The following is a 14,309-nucleotide window of genomic DNA, read 5'->3' on the forward strand; positions in this document are numbered from 1 at the left end:
ATTGCTACCCTAGACCTGGAGATAGAAAATCAAAAGGGAAGAATACGCCCAGCATTTCTCAAGCTGGAAGAACTGAAGAAAAAATTCAAGCCTTGAGTTGCAATATTGAAAGATTCTATGGGGAAAATATTAAATGACGCAGGAAACATCAAAAGAAGATGGAAGGAATACACAGCGTCACTATACCAAAAATAATTGGTCGACATTCAACTATTTCGGGAGGTAGCATATGATCAGGAACTGATGGTACTGAAGGAAGAAGTCCAAGCTGCACTGAAGGCATTGACAAAAAACAAGGCTTCGGGAATTGATGTAATACCAATTGAGACGTTTCAACAATCGGGTGCAGTGGTGGAAGTGCTTGCTTGTCTATGCCAAGAAATTTGGAAGACAACTGAATGGAAGAGATCCATATTTATGCCTCTTCAAAGAAAGGTCATCTAACCAAATGTGGAAATTATCGAACAATATCATTAATATCACACCCAAGTAAAATTTTGCTGAAGATCATTCAAAAGTGGCTTTAGCAGTATATCAACAGAGAACTGCCAGAAATTCAAGCCAGATTCATAAGCGGACATGGAACCAGGGATATCATTGTTGATGTCAGATGGACCATGGCTGAAAGCAGAGAATACCAGAAAGATGTTTACCTGTGTTTTGTTGACTATGCAAAGGCATTTGACTGTGTGTATCATAACAAATTATGGATAAAATTGCAAAGAATGGAAATTCCAGAACACTTAATTGTACTCATGAGGAACCTGTACGTAGATCAAGAGGCAGTCATTCTAACAGAACAAGGGGATACTGCATGGTTTAAAGTCAGGAGAGGTGTGCATCAGGGTTGTATCCTTTCACTATACCTATTCAATTTCTATGCTGAGCAAATAATCCGAGAAGCTGGACTATATAAAGAAGAATGTGGCATCAGGATTGGAGGAAGACTCATTAACAACCTGCGTTATGCAGATGACACAACCTTGCTTGCTGAAAGTGAAGAGGACTTGAAGCACTTACTGATGAAGATCAGAGACTACAACCTTCAGTATGGATTACACCTCGACATAAAGAAAACAAAAATCCTCACAACTGGACCAATAAGTAACATCATGATAAACGGAGAAAACATTGAAGTTGTCAACGATTTCATTTTACTTGAATTCACAATCAACACTCATAGAAGCAGCAGTCAAGAAATCAAACAACGCATTGCATTGGGCAAATCTGCTGCAAAAGACCTCTTTAAAGTTTGAAAAGTAAAGATGTCACCTTTATGACTAAGGTGTGCCTGACCCAAGCCATGGTGCTTTCAGTCACCTCATATACATGTGAAAGCTGAATGATGAATAAGGAAGACCGAAGAAGAACTGACACCTTTGAATTGTAGTGTTGGCAAGGAATATTGAATATACCATGGACTGCCAAGAGAACGAACAAATCTGTCTTGGAAGAATTATGACCAGAATGCTCCTTAGAAGCAAGAATGGCAAGACTACGTTTCACATACTTTGGACATGTTATCAGGAGGGATCAATCCCTGGAGAAGGACATCGTGCTTGGTAATGTAGTGGGCCAGCGAGAAAGAGGAAGAGCCTCAATGAGATGGATTGACAGTGGCTGCAACAACGGGCTCAAGCATAACAATGATTGTGATGATAGCGCAGGACCAGGCGGTGTTTCGTTCTATTGTGCATAGGGTCACTATGAGTCAAAATCAACTCGACGGCACCTAACAACAACAACAACAACACCCCATCTCTCTTTTGGTTCTTATTTGCATGGAATATTTTTTTTCTATCCTTTCACTTTTGACCTATTTGTGTCTTTGGGTTTAAGGTGTAGCTCTTGTAAATAGCATATATTTGGATCATGTTTTATTAGACATTCTGCCACTCCTTGCCTTTTGATTGGAGCATTTAGTCCATTTACATTCACTATAATTAATGATAAGAAGTGACTTACTTCTGCCATTTTGTTATTTGTGTATCTTAAGCCTTATTTGTCTTTGTCCTTTAGTATTGCTTGCTTTTGTGTCTTGTTGGTTTATTGTAGTGAGCCTTTTTGTGTACCTTCTCCTTTCCTTTTTGTGTATGTTTTTAATGTATTTTCTTAGTGGTTGGTATGAATATCACATTTAACAGCTTGTATTTATGACATTCTAGGGTAAATTGGTACCAACTTAACTTCAGTAACATATAAGAAATTCTGTATCTATACCATTCTTCTCCTCCCCTTTTTGCTGTTGTTATCACCAATTACATGTTTTCCTGTAACATAATTTTATCCTTCCCTTTTAAATATTTGTTGTTAAAAATATGAAGGACAGAAGAAGAACAAAGTGGGAGGCCTTACACTACCTGATTTTAGGACCTATTATACTGCCACGGTAGTCAAGATAGCCTTGTACTGGTACAACAACAGATACATAGACCAATGGAATAGAGTTGAGAATCCAGATATAAGATCATCCACCTATGAGCAGCTTATATTTGACAAAGGCCCAAAGTCCATTAATTGGGGAAAAGACAGTCTCTTTAACAAATGGTGCTGGCATAACTGGATATCTATATGCAAAAAACTGAAACAAGACCAATATCTCACACCATGAGCAAAAACTAACTCAAAATGGATCAAAGACTTAAATATAAAATCGAAAATGATAAAGATCATGGAATAAAAAATAGGGACAACGTTAGGAGCCCTAATACATGGCATAACACAACACAAACCATAAGTAACAATGCACAAGCACCAGAAGAGAGACTAGATAAATGGGAGCTCCTAAAAATCAAACACTTATGCTCATCAGAAGACTTCACCAAAAGAGTCAGAAGACAACCTACAGACTGGAAAAAATTTTTGGCTATGACAAATCTGATCGGTGTCTAATCTCTAAAATCTACAAGATACTGTAAAACCTCAACAACAAAAGACAAATAACCCAATTAAAAAATGGGCAAAGGAGATGAACAGGCACTTCACCAAAGAAGATATTCAGGCAGCTAACAGACACATGAAGAAATGCTCACGATCATTAGCCATCAGAGAAATGCAGATCAAAACTACAATGAGATATCATCTCACCCCAACAAGGCTAGCATTAATCCAAAAAACACAAAGTAACAAATGCTGGAGACGTTGTGGAGAGACTGGAACACTTATACACTGTTGATGGGAATGTAAAATGGTACAACCACTTTTGAAATTGATTTGGTGCTTCCTTAAAAAGCTAGAAATAGAAGTACCATATGATCCAGCTATCCTGCTCCTTGGAATATATCCTACAGAAACAAGAGCCTCACATGAATAGATATATGCACACCCATGTTCATCGCAGCACTGTTCACAGTAGCAAAAAGATGGAAGCAACCTAGGTGCCCATCAACAGATGAATGGATAAACAAACTATGGTATATCCACACAATGGAATATTACGCAACGATAAAGAACAATGATGAAGCTGTGAAACATCGTATAACATGGTGGAAGCTGGAACTTATTATGCTGAGTGAATTTAGTCAGTCACAGAAGGACAAATACTGTATAAGGCCACTATTATAAGAACTCAAGAAAAGGTTTAAACACAGAAGAAAACATTCTTTGATGGTTACGGGGGTGGGGAGGGAGGGTGAGGGTTATTCACTAAGTAGATAGTAGGTAAGAATCATCTTAGGTGAAGGGAAGGACAGCAAACTCTACAGGGGAAGCTAGCACAACTGGACTAAACCAAAGCTAAGAAGTTTCCTCAATACAATCAGATACTTTGAGAGACAGAGTAGCAGGGATGTGGGGTCTGGGGACCATGCTTTCAGGGGACATCTATGTCAATTGGCATAACAAAGCTTATTAAGAAAATGTTCTGCATCCTACTTTGGTGAGTGGTGTCTGGGGTCTTAAAAGCTTGCAAGCGGCCATCTAAGATGCTTCAATTGGTCCCAACCACTTGGAGTAAAGGAGAACGAAGAACACCAAAGACACAAGGAAAGTATTATCCCAAGAATGGGCTACCTAAACAGAGACTTCATCAGCCTGAGACCAGAAGAACTAGATGGTGCCCAGCTACCACCAATGAACATCCTGACAGCAAACACAACAGAGGGTCCCTGATGGAGTAGTAGAACGATGGGATGCAGAATTCAAATTCCAGTAAGAAGACCAGACTTAATGGTCTGACTGAGACTGGAAGTGCCCCAGAGATCATGGTCCCTGGACTCTCTATCAGCCTAGAACTAAAACAATTTCCAAGGCCAACTCTTCAGACAAGGATTGCACTGGACTGTGGGACATAAAGTGATACTCATGAAGAATGTACCTCTTAGTCAAGTAGATACAAGAGACCAAAGGGGGGTGCTTCTGTCCAGAGGTGAGATGGGAAGGCAGAGAGAGTTAGGAGCTGGTTGAATGTTTACGGGGAATCAGGGGTGGAGGCCTGTCGCAGAATGGGGTGAGTCGTTGGGGTCTCATAACAATGCATATAAAAAAAATTTTGTATGGGAGACTAACTTGAAATGTAAACTTCATTTAATTACAACAATAAAAAAATACGAAGGAAAAATCATTTTGAATTATCAGACATGAATACCTTATTATTAGCTCTTATACTTGTCCATGCATTTCCCTTTATTCGAGATCTTTCTTTTTGTGTGTAGTTTTGAATTACTTTCTAGTGTCTTTTCCTTTCCATCTACAGAACTCCCATTAGTATCTTTTGTAGGGCAGGTCTCTGGTGAAAGTGAACTCTCTCAGCTTCTGTTTGTCTGGGAATGTTTCAATTTCACCCTCATTATTGAAGGATAGTTTTGCTGGGTATAGTATTCTTGGTTGACAGTTTTGTTTTTTTCTTTCAGCACTTTAAATATATCATTCCATTGCCTTCTGGCCTCTCATGTTTCTGAAGAAAAATCTGCACTTAATCTTATTGGGGATCCTTTGTATGTGACTGTTTGCTTCTCTCTCACTGCTTTCAGGATTCTCTCTTTACCTTTAATTTTTTGAGAGCTTAACTATGATATGTCTTGGTGTAGATCTCTTTGGGTTTAACCTGTTTGAGGTTCTTTGAGTCTTGGAGCTTGGTGGATCTTGATAAACTGGACTCTCCCAGGAGCTGGAAAGGAGCCAACACCAGTAGGTCCTCTCTGGGTGCTCATCTTGACCACCCAATACAACTCTACAGCTAAAACCAACACTGTGGACCTCATGACTAAAACTCTGGTCAAGGACAAGAGTGAACTAGTAAGGACTTAGTAAATCTAATAGTCAATGGAAAAGTTGTGGCTAAGTCATGGAGAATATCACACCAAAGCACCACTCTGATGAAAACTTACAGTGGACAGGGCAAAGGGTGAAGGCTGGAAGGAAACCTTCTGGACCATTACAACTCCTTGCAACTCATCCTCCCAAGCATTTTATACCAGTTTCTCTTGAGTCAACTCTGACTCATGACAACCCCATGTGTATCAGAGTAGAACTGTGCTCCATAGGATTTTCAATGGCTGATTTTTGGGAAGTAGATTGCCAGGCCTTTCTTTCAAGGCATTTCTGGGTGGCCTTGAACCTACAACTTTTTGGTTAGCAGGCAAACACATTCACTGTTTGTATCACCCAGAGATTCCAAGCGTTTATACCTTGACTAAAAGAAGACTTATAAATTATAGCTACCTCTTTTTTTGGGTTTAAAAAAAAAAAAAGACCTTAATGTTTTTACTTGAAATGGAGAAAATTTCATTAAACAGAAATGCTAAAAATAAAATTAGTTCCAAAAATGTATTCCATATCCTTGGAATTAGTTCCTCTGTCAATCATGTTTAGCAAAAGTGAGAAAACTGAGTTAACCTGGTTCCTGAGTTCTCCATTAAGCCTGTGAAGTGTTCGTGTCCATTGTGAATAGATTATAGGCAGAAATAGTTTGGAAGGTTTCCCAAATGGGTTTGGTCACAGATCTGTCTTTTGAACACATCTTGTAGGCCTCTATTTTGTGGGTCATACCTTGGGAAATGGTCCACCTGGACATTCATTGGCCTAGTATTCAAATAAAAATTAGGATGTCAGCAATTTAGACACCAGGCTGGAACACAGGTTGACCATGTTTGAGAGCTTATAAAGAAGGCCGAATATCTTTGTTTTAGTATATCAACACAGGATTTGTAGAAGCCCTGGTGATGCAATGGTTAAGTCCTCAGTTGCTAACCAAAAGGTCAGCAGTTCAAACCCACCCAGTGGCTCCATGGGAGAAAGACCTGGTGATCTGCTCCCATAAAGATTACAGCCTAGAAAATCCTATGGGGGAAGTTCTACTCTGTCACATGGGGTCACTATGAGTTGGAATCAACTCAACAGCACCTAACAACAAAAGATATCAGTGTGTTAATAATATTCTGCAAATATTCTGCATATAAAGTAACAGTCAATGAAAGATCATGTTAAAGACCTTGACATTCTCATGTGTCACGAAATGAGAATTTTTCATTTTATATGCAAGAGATACAAATAATAGAAGCCAGAGAAAATATTCAAAAAATTGGAACAAATAAATATATTAATAATGAGGAATCATGATAAAGTTACAAAAAGTGTTTTTGAAGTTCTCAGTCATATTCTTTTATTATGAAGATTGGCCAAAAGAGTATTCTCTTTTCCTTTATCCATATGTTGTTACCATGGTGAGAGGTTGGGTAGGGAAGGGAAGATTAAGATCTTTACTAGAAAAGAAACTTACAATTTGGGAAAACAAAAGCTGTAGGTGGGAGGAAATCATCACCCGTAACACTGAAGTGGTTGGAGGCAGGGTGACCTGTAATGTTTCACACCAGCTGTCATGGATTGAATTGTGTCCTCCAAAAATATATGTCAAGTTGGCTAGGCCACGGTTCCCAGTATTGTGTGGTTGTCCTCCATTTTCCGATATGTCGTAAATCCTAACCTCTAAATGTTAATGAGGCAGGATCAGTGTAAGGTGTATCTTGACTTAGCACCTTACAAGAGGGTGTGACATGAGTGACACACCCTTACTTAAGTCACACCCTTACTCAAGTCACACCCTTGCTTGAGTCACACCTTTTATCTTTCAAGAGATAAAAGAAGCAAGAAGTGAGCAGAGAGGAGAGGAACCTCACTACCACCAAGAAAGCTGGGAGCAGAGGATGTCCTTTGGACCCAGAGTCCCTGTGCTGAGAACCTCCTGGGCCCAGGGGAAGACTGATGCCAAGACACATGGAGATCTCCAAGGAAGCCAGGCCCACAGTGTTGAAAGGAGACAAGGACCTTCCTCCAGAGCTGACACAGAGAGAAAGCCTTCCCCTAGAGCTGGTGCCCTGAATTTGGACTTCTAGCCTCCTAAACTGTGAGAGAATAAATTTCTGTTTGTTAAAGCCTTCCAATTGTGGTATTTCTGTTATAGTAGCACTAGATAACTAAGACACCAGCTCATTAGTGGGTGGCCAGACAAAGATGGAAATCAAACTGGCTTTGAAGACTGGTGGAAAAGCAGCAGCATCTTACATGGTTTAGAACAAAATAAGTACATTAAATGGCAGGGTATAAAAGGTAATGGCTCTAAGACTAGAAAGAGACAAATGCTTTCTCAAATTTTTAAATTGTGTGGAAGGTGAATTAGGGACACTAGTTGCTAGTAAACTTAATCATGAAACAGAATGTTTGTGTGAACCTAGAGAAGAAACGGGTTGTGCCAAGCGCTTGGCCAAGTCCAATGAATCAAGTCAAACCAAAGCTCCTCCAAAAGGGATTTTTGACTGTGTATCTAGAGCGGGGGAGGCATTTTGTACAGAGCATCTCTGGATAATCTTATCCGCAAGATGAAGAAATGAGAGCTGAGTAGCACATGTTTTGGGTGGATTCACAGTCAGGTGAACAACTCCTCTATGAAGATTTTAGCCTACAGCTCATTGCCCCTCACTCTGACGGTTTTCCAGGTACAACTCTTGGTGACACCATTATCTGCAAGGTGGCTCATCCAACATGGGGGATGCTCGGCTCCTTATTACCTTCTCCAAAGATGCACCTTCCTCCTGCCTTGGCCACCATTCCCTTTACCTTGGATCTTGTCCTTACCAGTAACTGCAACCTGCCTACAAGCTCAGTGACAAGTGTCTTTCTCTCCAACCAGCTCTCCTTTCTTTCTAGCTTCCTCCCTCTTGTACTCTAACTTGAACCATTAATCCATTCCTCCAGGATTTTATTTCATCGAGCTCACTCTCCCTAGCATTTGCTCTCCTCATTCCCACCTTCCAAAAACCAAAAGCCAAACCCATTGCCATTGAGTTGTTTCCGACCCATAGCGACCCTATAGGACAGAGTAGAACTGCACCACAGGATTGCCAAGGCTATAATCTTTGCAGAAGCAGTCTCTCACATCTTTCTCCCAAGGAGTAGCTGGTGGGTTCCAACCCCCGACCTTTCAGTTAGCAGCCGAACATTTAACTACTGGCCACCAGGGCTTCTTCTTCCCACCTTACCCAGCTTAAAATCTATGGTCAATCATAATTACCCCCTTGCATACTATATCGACTTCTCATGCTCTCTCTTGTTTGTACTCCTCAAACCTTAACTGTGATGGTTAATTTTATGTGTCAACTTGGCTAGGTATGGTTCTCAGTGGTTTGGTCAAACACTAGTCTAGTTGCTGTTCTGTAATGTAATGCAATGCAATGTAATGTAATGTAGTGTAGTGTAGTGCAATGCAGTGCAGTGCAGTGTAGTGTAATGTAATGTAATACAGTGTAGTGTAGTCAATGTAATGTAATGTAATGTAATGTAATATAATACAGTCACCTTTCATAACATAACCTAATGTAATGTAATCAATCAGTTGAAAAGGAAGTTTCCTTAGGGTGTGTTCTGCCTCCAGAATATAAATATATACTCTGGCAGAACTTTACTCTGTACTCTTCCCATTGCCTGACCTACAGATCTTGGAACACAAATCTGCAGAAGTATCTAGATGTCATTTGACCTATGGATTTTGGACTTGTCAGCCCCACAATCACATCATTGGTTCTGTTTCTCTAGAGAGCTCTGACTAAAATACCAACCTTAGTTAGGCTCAGCTCTCCACCTACTCCCTGTCTGTCTTTTACTGGAGGAAAACCCCAAGCCCAACTGATGAGTCTCAATTTAAAATTGTGTTCACTAACCTCAAGTGGGCTCTGACTCTATTTTCCAGTCCATATCATGGCCCAGTCTCCCTGACAACTATTTTATACCTACAACACTCCTCAAACTTCCAGAAGTCCCTCCTTCTTTCTCAGTTTCACCTGGTGATGTACCTACCTATGTCTCTGAGGAAATCGAGGCAAATATTTGCCCACTATCTGTGTCTGTGTCCATGCATGCTGCCGTCTCTCCTGTCCCTGAGGAGGCATACCCATGCCTCAGGGGAAGGCCCATCCCTGCATTGTGAACTAGACCATATCTCCTCTCTCCCATAAAAGGGTGCCCTTCTCTGGGCAGGAACTTTCTTCTTCCTGTGAGCTGGAAGCTGCAGAAGGGTCTGTGGATGGCTTCCTATCATACGTCAGCTTTGATGATGCCTGACAGCTCCCAGTAGCCGATTTCCTTGCCCTGGGGAAAGGTCATGCATTGTGGACCTAGAAAGGACTACAGCAGTTCCCAGCTCTTTAAGTTTCTGAACACTTCTTTCTAGGTGTTTTTCTAAAAACACTTGCCAGAGCAGACTAATGGTGAAGACACACAGGCCTCTGGCACTCAGTTACACAAGCTCTGATGGTTTTACAATCCTGGCGTTCAAGGAACGTTAGTAGGATCAGTGTCTGCTAGCAGTTTCTGGCGGGCTGGTGCATCACTGCCTTCTGACTTCTGTATGGCCATTCACTGCCAATCACCAAATTCTCACCTCTGCTTACTTCCCTCCGCCCCTGGAGAATAACCACGAGGTCAATGCAACATTGGAAGCTTACTGGAGTTCTCACTGACCTTCCAGGATGTGTTTGGCTGTTTGCACACAGCGGAGGGCTGGGGAGACAAAGACGGAAGTGATTCTGATGCCACTGTCCAGTAGTGCTTCCCCTGGAAAACAGAAGGTGGAAAATTCCCTCTTCACAATTCTAGCCTCCCATAGATGGCTCATGGCTTGCTGCCCGTGGTAGGCAGGATCCTAAGATGGCACCAGGATTTCCAGCCCCTGGTGTACACACCCTGTGTAACCCCTTTAAGTGTGGGTGGAATCTGTGAATATGACAAGATATTATTCCTGTGACTATGTTACATTATATGGCGAAAGGGAGATTATCCTATGTGTAATTGACCTATTCAGGTGAGCCCGCTAAAAACAAAGATTTTCTGTGGCTGGTCACAGACAAGAATTCAGAGATATTTGAAGTGAGAGGAATCTGATGGGTAAGAAGTTCTCCATTGCTGGCTTCAAAAATGGAGGGGACCACATGGCAAGGAATGCAGGAGGCTTCTAGGAACTGAGAGCACCCCTGGCTGACAGCCAGCAAGGAAATGAGGATCTCAGTCCTACAAGTGCAAGGAACTGAATGTGGCCAACAAATAAATAAGTTTGGAACTACTTCTAAGAGCCTCCAGGTGAGATCTCAGCCTGGCTGACACTATGATTCCAGTCTTCTGAGATCCTGAGCAGAGGACTCAGCCGTGCCATGCCTGGTCTTCTGACCTACAGAACTGTGAGCTAACAATGGGTGTTGTCTAAGTTTGTGGTCATTTGTTATGCTGCAATAGAAGACTCACAAACTACCTGGGGCTCATGGAAGGACAGTCCTGTAAATCACATTTCCTCTTGCAGTGATAAGGAGCTGATCTCTCCCTTTCGGGGGAAAAAGGAATCTCTGCAGAACAAAAACTACTTGGCATCACAAGCCAGTGAAGTGTGTTGGAGGCTGACAATTGCTCACACACACATGCATTCACAAACATTCCCAATACACACACACACACACACACACACACACAGATGTGCAAACACCCTTATCTAGGCATGAAACACACATTAGAAGCACATAACTCATACAGGCACATATGGTATTCACACACACATACCCACACGCATGCACACACATGCACACGCACACACACACAACACATGCACATATCACAGGTGCTATGGTAGAATGAGCCTGGGCAGTGGTGTGTGGAGCCGGCTCACACCAACCTGTGAGAAAACCAACTGTGTGCCTCTCTTCCTAACTCCATGCTCAGTGACCTCATGCCCGTAGCTTGAGATCAGCCATGGTGTGAGCACATCTCTACACCACTGAAATCAACAAATGCTGCAGATCAGGTCTTCCCCGCTCTGCCCAGAGAGCTGGTTGTTAAACATTGACCAGAACAATACAGGGTGAGGAACCAGGAGAGCCAGGTTCCAGTCAGTTCCCATGTGACTTGGGAAGTTCATTTGCCTCTCTAGATTCGAGATCTCTTAATCAATTAAATGCAGACCAGATGAACTCTATGACCTCTCTGTTCTAAAAATTCAATCATGTGGAACCAAAGCCCCAGGCATAAAACAAACACCCAAAATGGCAGATTCTGAAATAAAGTAAATGAAAGGACTTGGTTTTTTAGTTTTTTAAAATAACATCATTAGTGTATACAGTGATTGTTGATTTTTCCTCCCCACTCTCATTCTTCCCCTGCCTATCTTCCATTTACAGCCTCATTCCTTCTGACTTCCCCAACTTTCCATTCCTGGTTCAAATCTCTGCACTTTCACTTACTAATGTGCGGCCTTGGATGAGTAACTTAACCTCTCTGTGAGCTCCCTCATAAGCAGAGTGGAGATAATACTAATACTGACCTCAAAAGGCATGCAGTAAGGGTTCAATACACATTAGCTATAATCCTTGTTATTATTACAATTACTAGAATAATCCTCAAACATACCTACAAGTCTGGACTGGAAAATTCCACATGATGATAATGGTGGATCATTTTCAAAATCTTTGATACCATTCCTCCGTCTGGGCAGACTGCAAGGGAAGTTCAGGTCTGGTCTGTAGTATTTTCCTAAAGTATAAATAAGCATTAGATGCTCACTTTTATCAAGTTAGTACACATTTGTCCCACAAAACTTCCAAGATCAAGACCCACATTAGAAGCATGGCTACTACTTAAATTATTGTCACCTGCTATTTTTTTTTTTTGAAGGTGCTCTTTGATGTGGATTCAATTTAAGGAGAAAATTCTGTCTGATGTGCATACAACTTTTATTCAAATACAGAAAACTTAGGTTTAAGTCCCAGGAACCATGATATCCCCTTTGTCTTCCCATAAGCCGTCATGAAGATTTACTCATACAATTAACCTGATAAAGAACTGAGCTTCCATCAGAGGCCAAATGTCTTCCACTACTGATTTAACTCAATAAGAATCTCAAGTTGGCATCAGTTAATTAGGTGAAATTTGACTCCTTCTCATACCTTTAAATGTATCATATTGCTTAGGGGGACGGAATGCATATGGCCAGAGATGCTTTTGCGTTACGCATTATTCAATTGATTGCTCGAAGAATAGACTGAAAATCAGGTGGATTCACCATCAGGGTTCACTTTGGCTTTGACCTTGAGCTCTAAGATCTGACGGGGGTGGGGCACAAATCCCAGCACCACCAGTTACTAGTTGTGTGACTGGAAGTAAACAATTCAATCTCTCTTATCAGCAAAAAGGGGAAACCAATAGAGTTGTTGTGATGAATCAGTGAGATAATAGCAAGAGCCCAGTCTGGCACAGAGTGTCATCGTTGTTCTTAGTTGTCAATGAAACATTGCCTGGTCCTGTGTCATCTTCATAATTGTTGGTATGTTTGAGTTCATTGTTATGGCTATTGTGTCAATCCATCTCATTGAGGGTTTTCTTCATCTTCATTGACCCCTATATTTTAACCAACTATGACGTCCTTTTCTAGCAATTGGTCTTTCCTGATGACGTGTCCGAGGTAAGCAAGATGAAGTCTCACCATCCTTGCTTCTAAGGAGCATCTGGTTGTAGAGAATGACCACAGAGTAAGTGGTCAATAACTGGTAGGTCTATGCGGTGTTTGGTATATGTAGGTATATGTGGTAGGTATACGTGGTGTTGGTGAAGAATGTTGAATATACCATGGACTGACAAAAGAATGAACAAATCTGTCTTGGAAGAAATACAACCAGAATGCTCCTTAGAAGCAAGGATGGTGAGACTATGTGGTCACATATCTATCTATCTGTGGTCACAATGGGAAGCAGAGTGCTGAGCTAAGACAAATATGAGGAAGTGGGGACAAGGTTAGGTTATGATGGGAGTAGAGTCTGTACAGAATATGGGGCAACCTCACCAGCAACTATAAGAAGTGAGGGGCCATATGAGTGTGGGTGCTTGGGCCAGATGTTGCAGAAATGAAGAGAAAAACTAGAATCAAAAGAGAGGCCAACAGTACCACCACCGAAAAAGCTCTCTTGTGCCCACTGGGGCCAGTCACCCCAGGGAAGGATGCAGCCAAATACCCCATTATAACTTATTAAAAATGCAATATGCAAAATGCAGACAAATTCACCTGTCATTATTCACTTTATCAAATACTTCTTTACCTTGTAAAAAGATCCACCAAGGGTTTCCTTTAAGCTAGGAATTTCCAGTGCTTTTAAAATATTTTCCTTATAGGTCACTTGGTCTTTTGTCTAGATGACCAAATATTTTTTTTTCTTTTTCTATAAATCCCAATAGATATTCTTGGTGTTGATTGTTTTGTATTTGTTCTCTTCATCACCACCACACACACCTGACATGATGTGCCATTTCAACCTATAGTTTCCATAATTCCTTTATTACAATAAAGTTTCTTCCAATATGTTTAAATGTCAATTCATTCTCATATACACTATTATTATTTCTTTCTTGAGCCTTTGTGTCTCTATTTGATCTTGTTTATAGAGTTAACCATATCATTAGTTCTTTGAGTCCTTGGAGATAGGTATGCTCATGATGTTATCTGCTTAGAGGTGTTCGGGTGTGTGCTTGTCATCTGCCAAAGATTTTCCCTGATCATTTTCCCTTTCTTGTCTCAGGCTGGTTCCTTTAGTAATTACTCATTTTTGAGTGAAGAGAATTCCTTCTAGAACAGCTATATGCAGGAAGGCAGTGTAGGGGAGAGGCAGAGTAGCAGTCTGGCCAGCAAGAAAGCCCCCCCTGACTCATGGTGAAGCCCTGTGTGACATGTATCTGTGTGAATTGCCTTAGCTTTTTGTCCCTCTCTCTCCAGCTTTCCTCTTCCCTGCAGCAAAGATTGTATAGCTGCATGTTATACTGTTCATCCTTGCTTTCACCACAACTCCCTG

At 41.2% G+C, this 14,309-nt stretch overlaps 1 protein-coding gene across 2 annotated transcripts in view; it reads right to left on the bottom strand.

The window, feature by feature from the left end:
* UBASH3A (ubiquitin associated and SH3 domain containing A) overlaps positions 1 to 14,309 on the bottom strand; it is an 82,837-nt gene that overhangs the window by 13,832 nt on the left and 54,696 nt on the right. For both annotated transcript variants that reach the window (XM_004384811.2, XM_023739092.1), the window contains 2 exons: positions 11,881 to 12,003; positions 9,952 to 10,044 (listed from right to left, as the gene is read on the bottom strand). In XM_004384811.2, the coding sequence (XP_004384868.1) occupies positions 9,952 to 10,044; positions 11,881 to 12,003 (216 nt within the window). The remainder of the gene's footprint in view (positions 1 to 9,951; positions 10,045 to 11,880; positions 12,004 to 14,309) is intronic.

Source organism: Trichechus manatus, unplaced genomic scaffold (assembly GCF_000243295.1).
Source record: "Trichechus manatus latirostris isolate Lorelei unplaced genomic scaffold, TriManLat1.0 scaffold00128, whole genome shotgun sequence".
NCBI classification, from domain to species: domain Eukaryota; kingdom Metazoa; phylum Chordata; class Mammalia; order Sirenia; family Trichechidae; genus Trichechus; species Trichechus manatus.